The sequence below is a fragment of the Notothenia coriiceps genome, unplaced genomic scaffold, assembly GCF_000735185.1.
Source record: "Notothenia coriiceps isolate Sejong01 unplaced genomic scaffold, NC01 NC01_scaffold00037246, whole genome shotgun sequence".
NCBI classification, from domain to species: Eukaryota; Metazoa; Chordata; class Actinopteri; order Perciformes; family Nototheniidae; genus Notothenia; species Notothenia coriiceps.
In genome coordinates, this window is record NW_011369947.1 from 768,659 (window position 1) to 792,148 (window position 23,490).

Below are 23,490 nucleotides of genomic sequence, written 5' to 3' on the forward strand. Positions count from 1 at the left end.
GTGTTCCCACCGATATGCGCCAAAGAAGCCCCCGTCATCTATCAGAGGGGCTTAATGATCCGAGAGATGAGAGGCGAGGCAGAGGGTGTTTGTGGGGAACGTAGTCTGTGGAGGACAGAGTCTGATCCCTGCTCCCTGGTGGGATAGTTAGCCTCAGGTGAAGGAAGATGAACGAGGAGCAGGGCAGAACTGCTCATGAATCTTCCTGTTTCTTTCCATCCCATCACGCCTCAGACGGCAGCTCCTCTATAACACAAGAGAGCATCAACTTGAAGAAAGACTTCTGGACAATAGTTGCAGTCGACGTCCAAGTCATTTTGTCTGAACTTGCGTGGCTTCAGGGAAAAAAACAATCCAGGTTTCAAAGTATTTTTTATCCTCTTTCTGTTGCATTTCTTCAAGCAATAAAGGTCCCATCCATCTGTTATAGAAGACAGGACACAAGGGTATTTTACATATCTGTCCACACCCTCCCTAACCTCCAAACCTTTTAAATATTTATTAAATGAAGTCCATCTATCTGATACCCTCACCTTAAAATCCCCTCCATCTGTACCTTGGAAAAGGTCAGGGGTCGAATCACTCTCTCATTGCAGTAAGACAGGAGAGTTGGGCTGGCTGGATGGTCAGTGAAGATGAATATCAGGGAGAGATTAATGTAGCAAATGAAAGATTCCCCTCATTCCTCGAGCCTGAGTTGCTAGCAGGCTAATACTTGCGAGAGTAGGGCAGCTGGCAGTGATTAGCTTATGATTCACTTTAGCTGCACATAGAGGCAGCTTGTAAAAATATGAACGGTATAACTGTTTCCTGAGTTTGTGCTGACAGCAGCTCCCGGGAGAATTCTGCACTCTGCAGGAACACATGGCCACGCACTGGGGCCGGTGCCAACCCATGGATTAGCTACGCTCGCTAACAGCTAGCTTCTCCGCAGCTCGACTAACAAGGTGCCACACACACTTCCTCAGTTCTGTGGAGATGGACATGGAGGTCAAGTGCAGTCCATATACGGCTAAGCACCTACATTTGATACCCAGATGAACATGCTAATGAGTAGAAGGCAGTGAAAACCTTCAATGTAGGACCTTTGTGTTACTCTGCTGTTTCTCCCAAAGGCATAAAGCCTGTCATCTAAATACTGAATTCTTAATCGTGCGAAATGTGTGATTTGGAAAGTCTCCCCCTTCTTGGTAGGAATCATTTAGATATTTCAAATACAAGCATTTGCACAATATAAAACATGACTGTTAAAATGTACGTACTTTTACTTGAGTTGTAAAAAAAATATTGGCTGCAAAATATACCTTTGTAAAGTCTTTATAGAGTGGTGTAGGAATGAGTCCTAAAACCCGGAAATTAATACGCTTTTTACCACTTCCTTTCCTCTTGTTCCGAAGTCAATGTTTTTTTTTGAGCGTTTTTTGTTGAATGCCTGAAGTAAGGTCAGTAGTTCCAACAAGCTTAAGAGATTTTCACGTTTTGTTCAATGACATCAAATAGGTCAGTAAGTAAATACCCCACTTGTGAATGTCGCAGCTTCTTGCACTTTGACCTCGGTTACCTTTTCCCTTTATAAACCACTCTCCACTGAATGACCTCCACAGAGCCACTGCCAGCTCCTGAGTGCCGGGTGGGACGCCCCTCATTCGGAGCAGTAGTTCATATATTGGGCCCCACTCAGGCCAGCAGAGTGCCGTCAGCTGGGGGCTCCACCGCCTCCAGAAACACTCTGTCATCACCTTCATATAGCGCTTACTGCAAACCATATGCCTCCACAGCAGCGCGGCGCGTAGCCGTAGGAACACAGCAGCAGTTTATGTGTTGGCATTCCTGATGTGCTGTCATGAGAGGGTAGTAAGTAGCTGTTGAATATTTGGGAGGTGATTGACCTGCTTAGTTTTTAAAGGCAGGTCTGTTGGCCATCAGTCTGAGTATGAACCAAAGTTATGTTTCGATTAGCTAATATCAAAAGTGCTACATTAATTCATTAAATCGGGGGACTTTTTCAATTTCACAGTAAACATTGAAGTGTCTGAACAGAAACAAGACATGGTGTTTGCTGCTCCTGGGTGACCTATTCACCATCATCTCACAAAGGCAAGCAATACGCACATTCCATATCTTTATTGTTACTACTGGCCTGGCCCTGTACCAAGGTAACACAATCCTCTACAGCGCAATATACATACAACCTGTTTTCATTGTTGCATGGTTCAAATAAACATTCATTCTGTGTTGATTAATAAGCTTGTGCTGCTTTTTTAAATAATAAACCTTATGTTCATTCATTTCATGATAGATTTTGAATCTGCACGTTCAAGTTGAATCTCCAATTGTGTTTTTAGATTGTTGGATCAAATGAAACACATAAATAAAAAGGCATGAACAAACCTTTATTTGTAACACTCTGATGTGGAAACCCCCCCTGACTGTGACTTGTCATTTTAGTATTTATCTTTCCTCAAAAATCATGAATCTAAACACCATTGTGTGTGTGTGTGTGTGTGTGTGTGTGTGTGTGTGTGTGTGTGTGTGTGTGTGTGTGTGTGTGTGTGTGTGTGTGTGTGTGTGTGTGTGTGTGTGTGTGTGTGTGTGTGTGTGGTTACATTTGAGTGCATCTTCTGCTGTTTGTTGACTTAAGGTCATAATATGTGGTATTTGGACGATTACATGTGGGGAGCGCGAGTTTCCACAGCCTGGGATGTGTCTTCTTCTTCTACTTCTTAAACTTTTACTACTTCTGCTTCTGATCCTTCTTTTCCTCATCCTTCTTCTTCTTCTTCTTCTTGTCAGATGATGTGGTCAGCGGGCCGACATGTAGCTCCTGCGTTGATTGGGACGTCACCATTTTTGCAGCATTTTATACAGAAATGATTGAGACTGTCGAGAAAGGATTGGATGTTTTAATATATCCCTCCCTCTCTGTGTGTCCTGCAGGGTGTCGGGTCCCCTCCTGTCTCCAGGGATGAAAGCAACAGGGACGCCTCCTCCTCCTCTGGAGAAACAGCACCTCCACCCTCACCACAAGCCCTACTCTCACTATCACCACCAACAGCCTGCCAACGACGGTAAGACCGAGACATCTGTCTGAAAGGAACCTGTTTCAGGAAATATATTTTGGCTTCGATGCGAAAATATTCACTGCCGTTTCAATTTAATATCCTGAAATGTTCCCCTGTTACATCGCTCTTATATAACTTCCTTAGTGTCAGATCACTTGGATATACATGAGAACACCCCTGTGTCCTTTTTCAAACACTCGCTGCAGCCACATGAAAGTCCTGAGGAGAGGAAGTTGTCTCTCGCTGCTCCGTCTGAGTGTTTTCAGGACAGAGGGAGATTACAGTCGTAGAGACAGAGTGGGGGAAACCACACGCCGGAAGCCTTTTCCCCCGAGCTGAATTAGCCAACAAAACGCTGGCTCATGTCTTCAGCTGTCTCTCAGCGCCCCAACATGGCCGACTCAGCTGCCACTCCAGAGCCTTTTTCCTAATGCCTTAAACACTGTTTTCCCTGTAAAGATCTACACATGGACGTCTCTGAAACCACACTGCGGTCCCAGAGTTGCGTAAAAGCGCTCCAGTCAGAGCTGCCTCCCCATTATGGAGCCTCCTGCGGTCCTCTCGGAGACGATGGGACTTACTATGGGCTGGCGCTGCGAGCAGGAGCACAAATATAGCATTGTCATAATTTGAGATCAACGTTTAGTTTCATCCAGATGGAGCGGATGCTGACTGATTATAGAAAAGCATCGCCCGCTGGTGGCAGCCCGTCAGCTCTGAGTCCTGTTTCACTCCCAGGGTCCCTGTGGAGGCTTTAAATGGCTCAAATGTAGTTTTTGATATTCAAGGTCTGAAAATGTCTGGAATTGTAGGAAGTCAGGCAATTCATCTGGACTATTTAGTGAAAAGTAAATATTTGTTATGACGTCATATACTATATATATTATTTATAAAAATATATTTTTCAAAACATTAAATTATATATTATTAGACATTCTATACCAGTTTTCATAGTAATAAGATTTTGAAACATAATATTCTCTTATTAATAATAGTATTATTATTATTAAAGTTTTTTTTACTTATTTATGCTTTTATTATGACTTACTATATTATCACATTTGATCACATTGATATACTATGACTTTGTTAGATGTGCTATACTTTGGTTTTTAATGACTTTTAATATTTTTGAGACATTTATGGGACACGCTGTCTTTTTTTTCAAGGCATAGCCGCTTCATGAATTTGACAATTTTGAGACGTACTTCTTTGAGACTTTTTAAAAGACAGAATATTTGATTATTCAACATTTTAATGGAATTTCTTATGCCATACATTACAACTTTAAATGTATTTTATAATCATGCTCTTATGAAGTCGACTTGTTTGCATGTTTAATGGACTTGGCCACAATAAGTGGTTGGAATTGAGATTTGTCTTGTTTTTACCACCTTAGTGCGTTTAGGTATTCATTGCTAATTTATTATACTAAGACTTATCTATATGTTATACTTTACTTTGCTTTTTTTGAAGTCATCCTACTGTATGACTTGTTTTTGGTTGCATTCTTATGTCAAACTATGACTTTGATTACATTCTTGTGACAGAAAGTGAGGTTTTCAATGTGCCACATCTCATTTCCTAGAATACCAGGGCAGCTTTCAGAGCTGCTTCCATTTCGGGGACTCGTACAGAATGGAGCAGACGGTCGGGGGCGTCCACGTCCCCGCAGACTCTCAAAACTACAACTCCCATCAGCACAACGGCTTCCACATGAACACCAGCAACACCGGCACTGCAGGTCAGGACAATGTACCCTTCACCCCTACCCACAAAGATCGCCTGAATACTTTTCATACAAATGTTAAACTACTCTTAAATCTCCTTTCTTCAGGCTTCAACCTGACCCAGGAGCTCCAGGGCGGCGCAGGATGTCAGTTCTCCTCCAGCCCCGAGGAAAACATTTTCTTCCAGGTGGGAAACTTCGACCGCAGCCTGAGCCACATGTCCTCCGTCTACTCAGAGACTTAGAGCAACACTGGAGCAGAAACGCTTCGTCCTCACAGCTGGATCCCTCTTCTCTACTTCCCGTTTCCTCTTTTTTGAAACATACTAAGATATGGGGTCACTCTGAATATCTAAACCTTGATCTATCCTACGCTGCAGATGGATGTGTAACCAGCAGGATGTCATTAACTTCTCACCTGAAGTAATTAAATGATGAAAAATGGCTCAAAATAGTTTCCCTTCCTTTGTGATTTGTGACCCTTTAAACAAGGATGTCATGTCACAGGTTGCATATTCCTTCCAGTTGTGACGAGTTTAACCAAACAATAGTTTCCTTGTCCTAAGTGAATCATTTTAGAATGACAGATTCTCCAGTAATTCATATATTTTACCAAACAAAGATCAGCGTGTTGCTCTTCCAATGTATGAATGAAAAGTCAAAGAAGTAACTCAGAGCTGTCCTTTTATTAGCAAAGTCAAAGAAGCTTAAAAATCAAGATGTAAAAACATTAATATGTGCCCTTCAGTCGATTAAAGAATCAAAAATGCTTTATTTCTTAGATTCTTAAAGCACATCTAGAACTCATGTACACAAGCAGGTTTTTCAGCGTAATTATATCAACTTCAAACACAACAAAGCGACTGAAGGAAACATCCTCTCCCTCCTCTTCATGTGTTTGCTCTCTAATCTACATCCTTCAATCTGTCTCAGACTGAAGTGTACATTAGAATATATATAAATGTTGCCGTGTTTTAAGCAGTGGAAAAAAAACTTGTTTGTATTTTGTCGTTAAGTGTTTTGCTTTTTTTGATTTATCTCTGCAGGAGGGTTTGAACTTATTAAATCTGCAATAATGCAGAAGAAAACCCACCTACTTTATTATTATTATATGTATAAAATGTACAGTTTGTTTACAGCAATCATTTGAATGTTTGTCATTTCTCAATTTAAGGAATAAATAATTGAATGATCCCGTGACATTTATCTTTTTTAACATATAATGGACAATATCAAAAACAAAAATCTCAAACCACATTTAGTTGTACACGTCTGTTAAATATACAATGTTCAAATCTGACCTTTGATAACGAGCACCATGACAAAAACACTCAGACTGTGGGCGTGTTGTTCCCTCTAGTGGACGCTAGTGAGTACTGCAGGCAGGAAAACATCCCTCAAGCTGACAATACATTGTCAGCTGCTCTCATGAAGCCTCAGTGTGTCTTACACTTCTTATTTCTGCTTCCTCTTGTTATGATAGCTCTGATAATAGAAATTAAGGAAGAGGATCATGAGGGAGACACAGTAGACGAATACCAACGCGTTCATCGAGTCGGGGAAGTCGCAGTCTGCAAACAGGTTGTAGCCCGAGTGCAGGAGGAACAGCACAAACTGCACCTGTAAGTGGGGTAAAGTTCAGATCGGATTGGCTCACAAACATATCGTCAGAGCAGTCACATTCCTCTCATTCAGATCAGAGATTACTCACGAGCTGCAGAGACGTCAGGTATTTCTTCCACCACAGGTACTTCTGCATGTGAGGGCCGATGGCAGCCAGGCCGTAGTAAGAGTACATCACCACGTGGACAAAGGTGTTCAGCAGGCCAATGAAGAACGCTGCGGGGAATAAAAACATGTAGCGAAAGGAAAGCTTAAGTCAGGGAATCCCCAAACAGAGAGGCCTGGAGGTATAACAGTTAAAAGGACAACAGGAAGTCTACACCTCCTCTGCTGCAGACTGAAGACCAGTGTTGGAAGAAGAACTCAAATCCTTTACTAAAAGTGGTGCTTTTTGGGGTTTCCCCTCCCCTGTAGTGTTTTGTATAGGATCCATGTAAATGATCTGCAAAGGCTAACATCCAGAAGTTCCCTCAAGAGTGAGTTTCTCTCCCACTTCCACCTGCTTTAAACTCCTCCATTTTTTTACTTCAGGAACATAGTGACATCAATTTGTAACACTCGCACATCTATTGGCTGGCGCTCCAACACATTGTACGTGATAGAGGTTGACCAATCACAACAGAGCTGGCCAGCTAACCAATCAGAGCAGACCGGGCTCTGGTTTCAGACAGAAGGGGAAAAGAGGCAGTATTAGAAAAATAAAGAGCTTTTTGAACATTAAAGCATGGAAACATGTCCCAGGAGAGACACTAAATACAAATATGAACCTAAACATGAGTATAATACGGCCCCTTTAACATACCCTGCATGTTTCTTGCTGTTTGTATTTTTATGGTTACTTGCAATTGTTATAAGTCCCTTTGGCTTAATAAAATGTAACCGTCATTTTTTGCAAAGAAAATGATCAGGTTTTTGTTTATTCCCAGGTGGTTGGTAAAAGGTAAAGGCAACCATTAGAACATCTGTTGAAGGATTACATGTTGCCACTTATAATAACTCTAAATATTGTTCCTTATTTATTTAGTTTTTGTATAAGAACACACTGAAATTGCAAGTAATCCAACATTTGTCTTATTAATTCTAAGGACATGTCTGAATGTGTTTTATGATGGTACATGTACTGTAAGTGAGTTTGAAAATATGTGTATCTATAAAAGCTGTGCCCTGAAATAAAGGATTGGCAAACACATGTATGAGATCTGTGAGTGAATTAAGAATCCACCGGCACAAGTTTTAACATGTGAGGAAACAGCGTTATGTTGCACCTTTCTTTCTAACCAAAGAACCAAGAACCTTTGTTAGAGTTACATTTGGCTCAAGAGTATCCTTCAGTCCCATTGTTAACACAATGTAACTAACTAGTTAATGAGACACATCTATGCAAGGGATCAGATAGCATTTGAACACTGGGATGGATGGAACACAAATTATCTTAAAAAGGAACTAGAGAAATAACTTTGTTCCTTTATATTCATAAAAAAAAGGTATTTTTTGTCTCCTTTTGTTCATTTCCATTTTATACAATATTATAAACGCATTACAAATCTATTTTAAATCATCCATTATGAATTTGCCTCAGGGGGCTTTAAATACACATCATGGACACCCTCAGATCCTCGCAGTGAAAGGAAAACCTCCTTCCACACCACAAAAGAAACACACCTCTCCCTCCTTCCGTCTTAATCTCCTGGGTTAAACCTGAATGACTGATTTCTTTGTAAATAAGGAATAATTATATATGCATCAGCATTCCTTATTGAAGTGTAACGCTGAGGGAGTTCCCGTCGACAAAACCCATAGTTTGAGGTGTATTGCTATTGTTGGTAGTAATTTTATTTTTTATAAATCCCATAAAAAGACCAGAATCATGTCTTTATATGTCTGTTAGATTGCATGTATATCGTTTCTAGATAATTTATGGATTCAACATATAGTAACTGTGGTTTTTGGCCTTTGTTTCTCAATCATGAGTGGAAAAATGTATTTGTTGGTGACAATTGTTCAGTTTTTTTAAATGTAATATAATGTCTATGTAGGACAAAGTTCCTCAGTAACAGTAATCTTGTTCATTTTAATAATGAGCACAACCCTCAGAATATTTTGCCAATTTCTGTTCAAAGCTATCTCTTATTTGATTTTTTTATCTGCACAGCTCTCCACTTTTAAATTATATTTTTTGTCATATTTTTACTGTACTTAATATTTGGTAATTTACATGTTGTAAACATATTCTCTTTATCTTTACAATAGTCTTTAAATTGTACTACTTGTTGCTGCTTTCTACAACGTATTCCTCTTTCTGTGTCCATGTAGACACTTTTTGAACTGATGGCTATTGTAAGAAATGTAAGAAGCGTTTTCTTACACCACAGCAAATTCTTAGTATGTGTAAACCTACTTGGCAATAAACCTGTTTCTGATTCTGGGGATGAGCTTCCAACAATTTCTAGTACAACAGCGTAGAACAAAGAATTTAAATACTCTGAGTAAGAGCCCAGCCTCGTGTTGGCTAACCCTGTAGAGCAGATAACAAAGGAATGTGAAGGTGAAGTCATAGTTAGGTATGTCACAGTCATAACATATGACGTGCAAACGCATCATAAAAAAAGGTCACAATTTAGTAGGTCACAAAAAGTTCTAAAAAAAATAAATTGTGTAGTATATTGAAAAAAACCTTAAAAAAATGATAAAGAATAAATAAATATTACATTAAAAAGTCAGTGTGTAAAAAAACATTTGAAAAATCCCTTGAAATGTTAAAAAGCAAACAAAAAACCTATCTTTTAATATGGCTTTTCATTTGGGTTAACCTTCAATTCTCTCTATTATCACTTTCCATGTTTTACTGTATTTGTTCTGTTTTGCTTTTTAAATTGTTTTATTTTAACATATTATCACTGTAGACATTTTATCTTGTTGTGTATTAATGTTAATATTATTTGAATATTGTTGTTATGTTTTCTGTAAAGCACTTTGGGCTGCTTTGTGCATGAAAGGTGCAAAACATATAATTATTATAATAAAAATTCCGGTGCATCGGAAAAGGTCATTTTTTATATAAAACGTAATACTAAAGTATGCCATAGAAAATGCTTATTTAAAAATGTAATAGTATAGTGTGTCACAAATGTAATTAATTCTTAAAAAGTTATGAATCTAATATAAAAAATGTATTCAAAAGCCTTCGTTCAGTAAGTCATAAAAATGTAATATCACTCACCACCTTCAAAGCCCTAAACAACCCGGCCCCTCCCTAACTCTCTGACCTCATCCACCTCAGATGCAAACGCCCTAAAGACCCCAGGACTAAGCTCTGGACCCGGGGTGCATCGTCCCTCTGGAACCCCCTCCTGATACACATCAGACCATCAACCACCCTATCATCCTCCAAACAAGCCCTCAAAAACACACTTCTTCAAACTCGATTTTTCCTCAGAAGTATTGCATTCAAAATTATAAAAAAGTCACAGTGTTGTTTGTTGTTAAAAAAAATAAAATCATAGTATATACAGAAGTACTGATTTTAGTATGTCGGGAAAAAAAGTCATAATAAATAGTATTTAACAAAAATATAATAAAAAATGTCACAGTATAGTATGTAGTAAAAGATCATAGTATACAGTGTTTAATAAAACACATAGGTAAATTGTCACAGTATGTTACGCAGTGAAAATGTCAAAGTATAGGATATAGATTTTCAATATGGTCCGTCAGTTTTAGTTGGAGCCATCTCAGCTGTTTAGTCTCATGCAGGCAGACGGCCCGTCACAGTCTCTCAGCGTGGTCTTAGTTTGACCCTGAGAGTGGATTTGGCCTGAAACCGGACAGAGCTGACACACTGTCAGAGGGCATGGAGTAAATGGACTGTACTTATATAGCGCTTTATCCAGTCTTTAAGACCCCTCAAAGCGCTTTACATACTACATGTCATTCACCCATTCACACCCATTCATACAGAGCAGTGTACCTTACTCTAGGACCTAACATTCACACACATTCACACACCGTTGGCCATGCCATCGGGAGCAACTCAGGGTTAAGTATCTTGCCCAAGGATACATCAACATGTTGACTGCAGGGGCTGGGATCGAACCCACAACCTTCTGGTTGAAAGACGACCACACTAGGGAGTGTGGTCGTCTTTCAACCAGAAGGTTGTGGGTTCGATCCCAGCCCCTGCAGTCAACATGTTGATGTATCCTTGGGCAAGATACTTAACCCTGAGTTGCNTGTGTGTGTGTGTGTGTGTGTGTGTGTGTGTGTGTGTGTGTGTGTGTGTGTGTGTGTGTGTGGAGCGCAGGAAGTGGATGTTCTTTAGCGATACCTTGCGGCTTCTGTCATGAATCGCGTGAGCAATTACTGTAAAACGCCAGCGCTAAGCCGAGAGACAGGTTGGAGCTGCCATTCTAAGTGTGGACCCTGAGTGTGTGTGTGTGTGTGTGTGTGTGTGTGTGTGTGTGTGTGTGTGTGTGTGTGTGTGTGTGTGTGTGTGTGTGTGTGTGTGTGTGTGTGTGTGTGTGTGTGAGAGATGTGTCAGATGTCTCCAAAGTTGTGTTGAAAGGATTAATGATATCATGCAAATATAATTTAGCCTTCAGAGATTAAAAGGTTCTTAATAATGTGAAATGGCATGTGTCAGTGTGTGTGTGTGTGTGTGTGTGTGTGTGTGTGTGTGTGTGTGTGTATGTGTTTGTGTGTGTGTGTATGTGTGTGTGTGTGTATGTGTATGTGTGTGTGTGTGTGTGTGTTGTGTGTGTGTGTGTGTGTGTGTGTGTGTGTGTGTGTGTGTGTGTGTATGTGTGTGTGTGTGTGTGTGTGTGTGTGTGTGTGTGTGTGTGTGTGTGTGTGTGTGTGTGTGTGTGTGTGTGTGTGTGTGTGTGTGTGTGTGTGTGTGTGTGTGACAGGTTTGCTGGCAGGTTTATGGGAGTTTCCAAATCTCCTGCTGGAGGAGAAGAGCTCTGATCTGAAACAGAGGAGGGCGCTGTGTGCTCAGATCAGCGGGAAACTAGGAACCCATCTGACAGAAAACATGTTCCAGTATGTGGGAGAGGTACGCCTGAAGTTCACCACTTATACATATTTATTCTTGAATGCAAATAAAGTATTTCCGCAGCTCTGTAACCACCCTCTGACGGATCATTGGCTGTCTGCAGGTGGTTCACATCTTCTCCCACATCCACCAGACATACGTGGTCCACAGTGTGTGTTTGAAGGATGCTGACACACACACTGAAAACGCTCAGTGGCTCAGCCGGTCCGCCCTGCAGGAAGCTGCTGTGTCCACAGGAGTGAAAAAGGTTTGTAATTTGTTTACACAGTTTGTGTTCAGCCCCACTGTGTAACTGATAGATTACAGAAAACATGTTTTTCTGGTGTGTAAATTGTTTTTCTGTTACAAGGATTTCAGTGATTTTAACTGAAATGTTCCCCCGATATCATGCTGCTATTTGGAGCTCAAAATGGTGGAATGAGCTCCCCATTGACATCAGGACAGCAGAAAGCTTACACATCTTCCGGCGCAGACTGAAAACTCATCTCTTTCGACTCCACTTCGAGCGATAGAATTACTAACAGAGCACTTATATACTAATAAAGGACTGGCTTATCTGAAGCCAGCTGAGTAGCACTTGAAATGTTTTGACTCTATGAAACCTGATGTACTTATATGATTCTGTTTTCTTCAAAGTTTGTATCTTCTTGGTCGAATGCACTTATTGTAATTCACTTTGGATTAAAGCATCAGCTAAATGTAATGTAATGTAATGTGATTATTACAGTGAGTTTCGGAAATGTAAAGGGAAGTTGTAGTTGTTGCGTTTGTTTCAGGAAGTTGTCACGGCATGTGCACAATAAATAGGATAAACATCAACGTTTACTCTCCTGCAGATTGTGAAGCTTTATGATTCTGTGGACGGTCAAAAAGAACAAAACTCTGAGGTAAGTAAACGTCTGTATATATAATTTATCACAAATGATCTTATTCTATAATCCTAAATTCCACCTTTATCGTTTTGTTTCTACTGGTCTCACTCAGGAAGGGAAGAGGCAGAGGCACACGGGCACAAAGAATGACAAGAAACCAAATCCCTCCAAAAAAGCCAAAGTGAGCTCAGCTACCAGCGGGGGCAGACAGCTCTCTCTCAGCTCCTTCTTCAACAAGGTCAAAGACGAGCCTTGAGAAGTTTGAGTGTCAAAGTCCTCCATGGTGCCTTATCAGGAAACGTGCCTTTGTAATGTCAACGCATCAGCACTACAGTGTGTTGCCATATTGGTTTCATCGTGGTCCTATCACTGGGATTGAAATACAACATGCCATCATGTTTTTTAAACTTTAAAAGGTTTATGTTCCTGAAGGGACTTTATTTGTATCGACTTCATTATAGATAATGTTTTTATCAGTATATTGTGAATAGTCCTCGTGTTTTTCCAATAGTATGTAAGTTCACTGTCATGTTTATTATTGCAATAAAAAAGATTTCATGTCCAACAAAGGTACATAAACTGTTCATCTTCTGATTGCTTTTATATTTTTGTCATTGATAAAATAAATCTGTTCTCTTTTGTTATAATGATGCATTTCTTTTTATAGAAGAATGTCCATATCTACATTAATCATTTGATGGACAAGAGTGATTTTTTTTTTAAATCAGCAATTATGCAATTCTGAATACTAATCCAATCATATTATTCTGCATAATGAGTACTTTCACATTACGAACTCATGGTATATATTTGATGGTAATACTTGCATACTCTTACTTGAGTATCTTGTAAATCAGTATTTCTTCGGTGAAGTCTTGGTTCTTCTACTTGAGTAAATGATCTGAGTACTTCTTCCATCATTTTATATACAAATAAAAAGTTAATAAATAATTTAATAAATAAAAAGTCACAGTGTAGTATGTCGTCAACATTCAGAGTCAAAAAGTAATAAAAAAAAATAGTAAAGTATGTCATAAAGGGTAATAGTAAAGTTTATCATAAAAACACATTGTAAAAGATTCATCGTATAGCCTGTCAGTAAAAAAGTGTCATAGTATTGTATTCTATACAAAACGTAATACTAAAGGTCATTCATAAGTAGGGGAGAGTGGGGTAAGTTGAGCCATTTTTTTAGTTATGCTGTCCTCTAAGCAAGGAGAAATGACACATAGTCAAATGAAAGCACACACCTATAATTCAGGATGTCTCCTATCAATGGCAATGATAATAATTCATATTTGATCAAGGGCAGTGAAAATATTACTTCTAAAAAAAGAAGTGGACTTGTGGCTCAGCTTGCCCCGGGTTAGGGGTAAGTTGATCCAGGTCAGGGGGTAAATTGAACCACTGTTCCAACCTGGGCATACCTACAACAAATCTTAAAGGTAACTATAAACAATAAATTACAAACCAAATACAAGTTTAGTTTTTCAAATATTTTTGATATAAATTTCGATTGAATTGATTGATTTTTTTTTAACATGTTAAAAGGAAAAGTAATCATACAAATGGTGATACAATTTCATACATCTTACCAATCAAACACAGTGTAAATTCAACTTTAAATGTAGCCTACAATTAGCTCTTATTATCCACTTGGCCTACTTTCATTCATTTCTCCATTGAAAAACTGGCTTACCCCAAGGCCCATGGTTCACTTCACCCCATAGCCACCATTTTAGAAAAAATAGCCTAGTCACCTTTAGCTTTCACATGGTTTAATACGCTGCCAACACATCAACATATACAATATATGTGTTTAAACCTGGATATTTTTTTTGGCATGACAACATCTAGAAAATGTACTTTGACAAGCAAAAAACGTTTTTTTGTACAAATGTTTACTTACCAGATCACAATGAGCATCTCTCTTTCACAGGCAATGAGAAATGGGAGGAGCTTGCATAATTTCTGATCACGTGATTACAACTATAAGGCGTTGCCTGGTTACAGGGGGTGGTTCAATTGACCCACTGGCTTAATTTACCCCCTTCTCCCCTATGTCGTAGTAAAGTATAACATAAAAAGTGCTTTAAAAAAGTGCTTATAGTTCATGAAAAACGTTTGTTTTTCACCAGACAATAATAATGCTTCTACTACTACTTATAATAATAATGATTAGATGAAATAATAATAAAAGCCATGAAAGGTAACAGCGCCCCCTGCTGTGCTGATGGTGTAACAACCGAGTGTTTTTGTGGGGGGGAATCATGATAAATGAGGAAAAACCGGAAGTGGTTCAAGTCTTGCCAGCACTTTTCTCCGCCGTCTTTTACAGTTTAATTGATTGTGTTGTTGTGATTTGTATTTTCCTGATGTGTATTGGAGTCTCCTCAGCAGAGGTGTGTGTGGAGCTCCGTCTGTCACTCATTCATCGCAGGTCATCGGGTCTTCAGGCTAAACTTTGCTAACACTCACCGGCAGACAGCGGCCAAAGGTTCTGCAACGTGCTCCCTGAAGTTTCATATTGAAAAACTGCGAGGTGTGCAGCAGGGAGCTTTACCGTTATATGTTACCGATGTTATAGTCTTATTTTTATCATTAACTTTTGTTATGTTCCAGATGGCTTCTGCATGGCAAAGTGCCCTGTCCCTGCACCAGAGCATAGTAGACAATGGAGGTATGAGGATTTGTGTTATTATCTAAAAGCTACAGTTAATGTGTCTCTGGGTTTCCAGCAAACGAAAAATAATTTCTCTAAGTTGTCGAAGAGATTCCCAGTTTACACAGCAAGGCTGTCTCTATACGTGCGTGCGTGTGCGTGTGCGTGTGTGTGTGTGTGTTGCAGATGCTCAGCTTGTCTTCACAATGACTTCTTTGTGGCATGTTACATGACAATCCCACTCCGACTTATTAAACGTTGTTAGCTTGTAACTCCTGTATGTTGTGGACATACAGGAATAGGATTGACAGGAAATATAATGTATTGTCAGATGAATACTCCCTCTAATTTTCCTCAATTGCTCACTTATAAATGTGTCCCTTTGAAAAGGATATTCACACAACAGGTTCTCTGTGCTAAATTCAAACAAGACAAACCTGTTTAAAGCTGGCTTTCCTGTACAGATTAAAGGGCCCCCATTATGCTAGGTCAGGTTCATGTTTGTAATTGTGTGCCTCTATTGTGACTTGTTGATGTTCTGTATGTCCTCTTTTCACATTATGTCTGCTTAGAGATGTCACGCCCCTTAGTTTATCATGTAGAATATATTTGAGTACTAGAAAATAGAAGCATGGGTGTTACATAGTGATGTCATTATTTCCCAGAAGTAAACAAAGGAGTCCAATGGAAGCGTTCCAGACGGGGAGTGTGTAGGAGGGAAACTCCCTCTGGAGGGAACTTAGAGATATTAACCTTTGCAGACCATTTACATGCACACAGATATTATAACACTCTACAGGAAAGGAAAACAATCCCGAAAAGCATTATAGGGCTTCTTTATTTATTTGCTAAATGGTCCTTTCTTGTGTTTTAGACAAGAGGACAGACCCGTGGCTGCTGGTCTACTCCCCGGTCCCCGTGGTCATCATCTTCCTGCTGTACCTGTGTGTGGTGTGGGCCGGCCCTCGTCTAATGAAACACAGAGAGCCCCTCGACCTCAAAGGCATCCTCATCGTCTACAACTTCTCCATGGTCGGCCTGTCAGGATACATGTTCTATGAGGTGTGTTTAGGTCAATCATGAGCACAGTGGTGATGGAAAATACATTTCTGTTCTTTGATATAAAGGGTGATCCTGCTAGTGTTTAATGTGAAGTTATAGTATGAATATTTCCCAGTTCCTGGTCACATCCTGGCTCTCGAACTACAGCTACCTCTGCCAGCCGGTAGATTACAGCAACAGCCCTCTGGCAGTGAGGGTAAGGAATTCACTCACTTTAATGCGTACGCAGACGTTTAATCTTTCAAAAGCTACATATGGAACATCATTTACAGAAACCAAATTCTACTAGACAGCTGGCTTTTGTTCAATTTGAAAGATAAAACATACATTTACCTTTTTCTCAAAGTTAAAGATATGCAAATCACACCTTTCTCCATTGTTTCCTTCGTCCAGATGGCCAAAGCCTGCTGGTGGTTCTTCTTCTCTAAGGTCATAGAGCTCAGTGACACGGTGGGTATTAAAAAAGGGAAGAAGTTTCTGCTATCAATTCAGAAGTCAGAGTTGAAATGATGAAACTTCTAATCTCTGTGAGCAGCTCTTCTTCATCCTGAGGAAGAAGAACAGCCAGCTGACCTTCCTCCACATTTACCACCACGCTACCATGGTCTCCAACTGGTGGTCCGGAGTCAAGTATTTGGCTGGAGGACAATGTAAGTCAACAGCTGTAAATACATATATAAACAGATATTTGTATGACTTGATGAAGGGACATTTGAAAGAGCAGTAGTGATATTCTATATTGTTATTATACAATTCTAATGAAAAGATAAAAACTTAACAAGCATTAAATGTGTAATGAAGCCAAATCCTGTTATATCTTATTCTACTTTTTTGTGTATAACAACACATACATGAGCCATCCTGTTGCCCTGGGTGACATATTCCTGTATAAGCATTGTAGTCTACTTTGAATTAATCCAACATTACCGGTAACGGATAGACGTAAATGTGTATTATTCCACAGGCAATCAGGAAATATTTAACAACAAATAATTTCTCTGTGACTCCTGAAGATTATTATTGATGTTCTAGTAGTCTAATGCTGTCGGTCTATTGTATAGATGATTTTACCATGGTGTGTATTAAAAGCTCAATTAATGGAGCCGATTACTGAAAGCAATATAGAGACACAATAAGTATAATGATACAGGGGTTACGGTTCAACATATTGCAATAAACTGCAATACTGCAAGCACATTTAAAAAATAAAATAATCTGAAGTACAATCTGAGTAAAACACTATTATAAATTCATAACAGGTGCCACAGATGCTGTAACATCCAACATCCTATCATACTGCATATTTCTTTCTGCAATCTAAGCCACTGTCTGCTACATGTCTTTGCATCCAAACCGTTAATGAACTTTTAAAAAACTTTTTTTTGATCCATGAGGTATCTCAAAACATGATACGAAAATGAATTTATATTTACTTACATCCCTCACACTGTCTAATGCTCTATACATAAACGGTTGAACTGATAAACTCTGTAACCTTTTTATCTTATTGCATCTTTCTATGCGTGTCAGCTGCCTGTCATAAACATTCTTAACATACAGTACCTAACTCAATTGCTATCAGTCGGATCATTTCGCTATACGTTTGAAACATTTTTACTGACTAAAATAAATGAATGAAACCCATTTCTCACTGTCCGCTCTGAATGCATCCTCAGCGTTCTTCATCGGCCTGGTCAACACCTTCGTCCACGTGGTGATGTACTCTTACTACGGCCTGGCTGCCATCGGCCCTCACATGCAGAAGTACCTGTGGTGGAAGAGATACCTGACGTCTCTGCAGCTCGTGAGTAATCTCTGATCTGAATCAGAGGAATGTGACTGTTTGTGAATGTGATCTGATCTGAACTTTTCCCCTCCAACAGGTGCAGTTCGTGCTGTTCCTCCTGCACACCGGCTACAACCTGTTTGCAGACTGCGACTTCCCCGACGCCATGAACATGGTGGTGTTCGGCTACTGTGTCACCCTCATCATCCTCTTCAGTAACTTCTATTATCAGAGCTACCTCAGCAAGAAGAAGCAGAAATAAGACTCAGTGGTGAGGTATTGTAAGGATGTTTTTCCTGTGTGTGCAATACTCACTTATTTCCACTAGACAGAACAACATACTGACTTTTTTCTCATGGTGCTCACAATTGTATTTCTTTATATTGAGAAATGACTGATATTGAAATGATTGCTCCAAACTAAATATACACTTGAAAATACAGTAGGTTGGTTGAAGAAGTAAAGAGAGATGGATAGTTAAGCTATACGGTCACACTTGATCGTTTACTTTATACCGACATGTTCAACTAATGTGAAGTATTAGTGCATTTTGTATGTGTTTTCTATAAATGTTCAACAGTGTGAAGTCAAGTATATGGCTAGACCTGTTTAATTTACTCCATTTTGGGCCAGTGTTTACAGTGGAGGTCAGTGAATGTGTCTATAGCTTTAATTCCTGCATTTTGAATGTTTTCTGTAACGGTCCCAGTTCTGTTCTGCTCTCAATGTGTACTGAGGTGTCATGTGACATGGTTAAGCTGCATTTGAGGCAAATAATGGGGGACTGCTCTATTGTAATAAATTCAACAATATAACATTGCTATTTTAACATTTATTTTTTCTTGGTTACTCATAAGTTGTTTTATGCTAATTCAGTCACTAAAAACACCTTGGTGAGGCAGTGGTTTGTATTACTTTGTTAAACCCGGCTGCATCCCATTAAGATTATGAGCAAAAAGCATCAAATGTAGGTCTAAAGGAAAACATTGTTTTTCTCGAGTAATGCTATTGCTTATAATATATTTTTTGGGTCACTTTGCAACATCTGAAAAGAGACTACAGATCATAAAAGGCCTCTTGGCTAACCGGCGCAATTGAAGCATTTTTTTAATGTGCACTGTACCTGTCGACTAAAATAATAAATAAACACAATTCTAACGGCCTTTTCTTATATTAAATATTTATTTTATTTTATTTAAGAAGGGACCATGCACATTACGTACATGAGCGCTCGAGTCCATGATGTGAATGTGCCAGATTTAGTCAAACAGGCTAATTTTCATATGCAGTCTCTGGCAGGTTGATGGCATTAAAAGAAACATTCAAGAGCACACAAGCATGAGCAGGAATAAAACACTCGAGCACAATTGACTCACGATTGCACTACATACAAAGCACATATGCCTGATTATAACTTCACAAGCATTTGGAGAGCAAGACACTTAACCAGGTTAATAAGTAACTGCAATATTCTTAGATAAAACATACACTTGACATCTTTACTGGTAAATTCTCCTCTGCTCTGATTCTCTCTCTCTCTCTCTCTCTCTCTCTCTCGGTCACACACTAAGCTTTATAAGAAATGCATCACATGTATCAACAACCTAAAAAATAGGATTTCAACTGCATGTTTGAAATACATTTACAGGAAAATATGAATCAAGAGAAATATAACTGACACCATAAATGTGATATTTCAGATCTCCTCCTGATTAAAGATTAACAAACTCTGCAATGATAACTGCGTGTTGATTGAGGAAGTAGATCAGAGCTGAAATATGTCCACAAAAGTCATGTGATTACTTTTAAATTTGCCTTTATTGAGCAATGACAAACTTTGAAATGACTGCTGTAAATAACTGTACAAAGAATAATGCAGTAGGCTGGATTCTTCACATTATTGCAGAGTTGAGGAGTTCAAACCAGAAAAGAGATTCCTCCTAAACAACGGAATGCAGAAATGCAAAGACTTTCTTTTCCAAAGCTATAACAAGATTGCATTGCAAGATTATTTTATACATTTCAGTTGCGTGATTTTAAATGTCGCCCGCCTCCTCCCCATCCACCTCCTTTCATCATATCCAATGCCAGGAGAGTTAATCCAAAGACCTCATCCCATCTCCTCATCAAATCCAGATCTTCAGCATCATCACCAGTGTCTAGAGCCCGGGGGGGTTCCCTATATGCTCACGGCTGCATTTCCCCCTTTACATACGATTTCAGGATCGGGGTCTAATCGTCGAAGACAAAGACATTTATCAGAGAGACAAGAGGAGAGCTGGAGCTTTGATGGCAAACACTAACGGTATATTTGGAGCTTCGGCCTCTCTGACAGAGAGTTGCCCGGTCATAAACTGGTAACATCAACAATATGCTAGGGCAGCCCCTCCTTATGGGAGATAACGGCTATAAGGCTGGTCAGCTGCGTCAGAGGGCGAAAGATGACATGCAGGGCAAATTATTCCCCAACAGTATGTGCTAATGCGTTGGCTTCAAAAGAGAAAAAAATGTCTATGATCTATGTACAGAGGTGAGATGTTTTGTTATTATAATCTTTTTGTTGCATTTTGTATTATTATTATTTATTGCCCAAAGTGCAGTCAAAACAGTTCGGTTTTTAGAATAGTACAAAAGAGGTATTTGTTTTTTGTACTGCATACTGGTACTTAAAAAAAAATGCCTTAAGTGTATACTTTTACTTTTTCTAATTCACTATTATGACAATAATAATAATAATAGTTATTTTTGTAATTATTCTAACTATCTATAATTTGTGTTTTTTTATTAATTTTTTGTATTTTATTATTATACTTTTTTTTTAATGGCCAAGTTGCAGTCGAAACAGTTGTTTATTCAGTCTGGTGGACAAGAGGGTGTTTTGTTGTTTGTTTGTTATATATAATAAGTGTAATAATATGCATGATATCATCAACTGCTATGCAACAAATGCAAAGTGAAATCCCCAAACGGAAAGTGGGTCAGCGTTCTGCAGGAAACAGCGCCATCTGCTGTGTGGCGACCATAACAACAGAATGAACTCGTAAAAGAAAAAAAAGCCGAAGCGGAGACAATCAGGAAGTGATTCAAATCGGCTTCGTACTTTTTTCCACTCTCTTGCATTTGGAGCTAGGCGCGTGCTGCGAGTTTCTGTCGGATCAATTCGGACTCTCCGCGTGCTTCTGGGGCCGGAGCTCGCTCAAACTCTCTCCATTCATTGAGAGCAGGAAGACATCTGGATCAGCTGCTGCGCCTGGAGCTGAAGTTTGCCGACTCTTATCCTCCATAAAGTGACATCAGGAGGTCCCTCCATTCCGCCGGTTTAACGGCCCGTTGCAAGGTGTGTATCCTCAGTGAGTGGATGTGTGTTTAAATGCTTCAGATTGGGGTGTTTTTGAAATGTTTTGTAATGATTTACTTTATTTTGGAGTCTAGATGGCCTCTGCGTGGCAAAGCGTCCTGTCTGTTCACCAGAAGATGGTGGAACATGGAGGTATGTAGTGATATCTTTTCCCCACATAAAGACTACAGTTCAGTAAAAACAACAAGCCTGTGTTCATTGTGTGTGTGTGTCTCTCTCTCTCTCTCTCTCTCTCTGTTTTTGTGTGTGTGTGTGTGTGTGTGGGAGTTTGGAGCTGCAAATGTGTTTCCCTGTTTGTCCTCACAATGACTGCTTTGTGGCTTGTCACACGGTTACGCCATCAAGACAAAAACGGCCTGTTTGTATTTTTTACGTTCCAGTTTTCTTTATCAGATTTTGGTTCCATTCTCTTAAAAAACACACACAACACACCACACACCACACACAACACAACACACACACAGGGTCACCTCGAAGACTGACCGGGAGAAGGAATTGTCCATTTCTGTAGAAACTAACAAAAAAAAAAAAATTAAATCTATGGCAGCTCTCACAACTTGTAACTTAATCAGACATGTGTCCAGTAGTTTTATATCATGTATTTTGGACTTGGTTAACATGACCATACACACAACTGGTCCCGAGTTGAGAGACCCACTTTCCNGGCTTAGCGCTGGCGTTTTACAGTAATTGCTCACGCGATTCATGACAGAAGCCGCAAGGTATCGCTAAAGAACATCCACTTCCTGCGCTCCCCCCGTCCCCCGTCCCCCCCATCTCTCTCCCTCCACCAGTCTGGTAATACATGTTCTCCCCGATCTCTCGAGGGTAGTGTGTGTTTGTGTGTGTATTACCTTGTGTTTCATGAGGGGCTTAATCCCCTTATCATCAGCTGTGTCTGCTTGTCTCAGTGGAGTTTTTGAATTCTAAAGAGGATCCTTCTCAGGTGGATGAAACTTCTTCAAGGACACCAGGTGCTCAGGTAGAGAGACCAATGGAAGGATGAAGACTAAGCTTCTCCAGAAACGATGAACACCTTCTTCATGTGTTTAGTAAAAGTCACTTATGTCTAATCTCTTTCATTACACTATTTTGAAATGACCATCCCATCTCGTTTAGAGCCCTTGACTTCCTGCCATGTTATTGTCCGCCCCAACTCTTGATTGGTGCCACATGTGTCCCATTAACTCTTTTATGAATAGTCCTGGTCTCCCTTTGTCCTGTGCCAGTTTGGCTTGTCACATGCAGTGTCAAGAGAGCCATTAGTCTTATATTTGAACTTATTCGTGGCTAAGTGTTTTCCTCCTGTCGTACTTAGTTTCCTCAATTGAGTATAGATTGAAGTTTTTATACGTTTGTGTCGAGTCCCTGCATTTGAGTCCCAGTCATTGAGTCCTGCTCACAGCTCAGTGCTTGTACTGAAGGTGCATTTTGACCTAATGCAAGCGGAATTGTAGAAGCATTCTTTAAAGTCAATGCAATAGCATATTTAGGAATATAGTACATTTCAGAGATTCAGGTAGCCTATAGGTAGGTAGACCTTCTGTAAACTATAACACTTTGTTTTTTAAGTAAAACACAATACTTTCAAGTACATTCGGAACATTGGAAACCCTGACTATTAGAAAACATCTCTCTGTTGCTTCAGAGGCCATAACAGACTTTGTTGATTTACCAACAGTTGATTTAAAAATGGGTGTGGGTCCTTGTACTCCGAGTCGGGCTAACGTCCACGCTAGCTTCCACGCTAGCTGCCATATGTTTTGCATTGAGGTGATACTTGAGGCTTGATGTGCTGCGGTGATATGCGAATTCCTTTTTGCATAATTTGCAAACAACCGTGCTCTTATTGACGCTTCCATCCGTCCGTTTTTTAAAACAAAATGTCCCATCCACGGGGCCAACCAAAGCGGTCTCATCAGCTTCTTCGTTCATGTTTGACTATTGTTCACTGTGGTTTGTTGTTGTTTGAAGTCATGAACGTTAGTTGGTGCTCCAGTATAATCGGTACCCCTGAAACTCATCCAGTGAGAAACGTTCCGCGGTGCAAAAATAAGTGCGATTAAAATGCGTTAATTTTTTTAACGCGTTAATTTTTGTGTAATTAATTCATCTTAATTAACGCGTTAAAGTCCCGGCCCTAATATATATATATATGCCGTGAATAACTGTGCAATATGGCTGCTACATCTTCAATATATGCCGTGAATAACTGTGCAATATGGCTGCTACATCTTCAGAACTGTTACAGACTGTTTATTTAGTAAATTATGTAATTATTTAAAA

General features: G+C 39.5%; 3 protein-coding genes across 4 annotated transcripts in view; 1 reads left to right on the forward strand and 2 right to left on the reverse strand.

Annotated features, from left to right (window-relative positions):
- LOC104965522 (uncharacterized) overlaps positions 1 to 23,453 on the reverse strand; it is a 30,937-nt gene extending 7,484 nt beyond the window's left edge. Inside the window, exons 1-4 of the mRNA XM_010794483.1 lie at positions 23,448 to 23,453; positions 22,665 to 22,668; positions 16,888 to 16,899; positions 15,556 to 15,565 (exon numbers count right to left, since the gene is read on the reverse strand). The gene's annotated coding sequence lies outside the window, so the exon portion shown is untranslated. The remainder of the gene's footprint in view (positions 1 to 15,555; positions 15,566 to 16,887; positions 16,900 to 22,664; positions 22,669 to 23,447) is intronic.
- On the reverse strand, positions 5,458 to 6,980 carry LOC104965521 (elongation of very long chain fatty acids protein 4-like). Its single transcript, XM_010794482.1, has 2 exons — positions 6,503 to 6,980; positions 5,458 to 6,411 (listed from the first exon to the last, which is right to left on the reverse strand). The coding sequence occupies exons 1-2, from the start codon at positions 6,647 to 6,649 to the stop codon at positions 6,247 to 6,249; spliced, it is 312 nt and encodes a 103-aa protein (XP_010792784.1). The 5' UTR covers positions 6,650 to 6,980; the 3' UTR covers positions 5,458 to 6,246.
- On the forward strand, positions 14,641 to 18,262 carry LOC104965520 (elongation of very long chain fatty acids protein 4-like). 2 transcript variants are annotated; one of them, XM_010794480.1, is made up of 8 exons: positions 14,641 to 14,878; positions 14,959 to 15,016; positions 15,873 to 16,060; positions 16,176 to 16,256; positions 16,454 to 16,510; positions 16,596 to 16,710; positions 17,737 to 17,864; positions 17,944 to 18,262. In XM_010794480.1, exons 2-8 carry the CDS (start codon positions 14,959 to 14,961, stop codon positions 18,106 to 18,108), a joined length of 792 nt encoding a protein of 263 aa, XP_010792782.1. In that variant the 5' UTR covers positions 14,641 to 14,878; the 3' UTR covers positions 18,109 to 18,262. The 2 variants fall into 2 exon arrangements, with proteins under 2 accessions (XP_010792782.1, XP_010792783.1); XM_010794481.1 differs by having other exon boundaries at positions 14,641 to 14,833.
- Positions 23,454 to 23,490: the final 37 nt, after the last annotated feature.

Bases quoted from the DNA above. Each gene is read 5' to 3' on its own strand.
- LOC104965521 (XM_010794482.1), bottom strand. From the start codon at position 6,649: ATGTTTTTATTCCCCGCAGCGTTCTTCATTGGCCTGCTGAACACCTTT. The intron at 6,412-6,502 runs GTGAGTAATCTC...CCCCACTTACAG, and splicing joins ACCTGACGTCTCTGCAGCTC to GTGCAGTTTGTGCTGTTCCT.
- LOC104965520 (XM_010794480.1), top strand. From the start codon at position 14,959: ATGGCTTCTGCATGGCAAAGTGCCCTGTCCCTGCACCAGAGCATAGTA. The intron at 16,511-16,595 runs GTGGGTATTAAA...CTCTGTGAGCAG, and splicing joins TCATAGAGCTCAGTGACACG to CTCTTCTTCATCCTGAGGAA. The intron at 16,711-17,736 runs GTAAGTCAACAG...ATGCATCCTCAG, and splicing joins GTATTTGGCTGGAGGACAAT to CGTTCTTCATCGGCCTGGTC.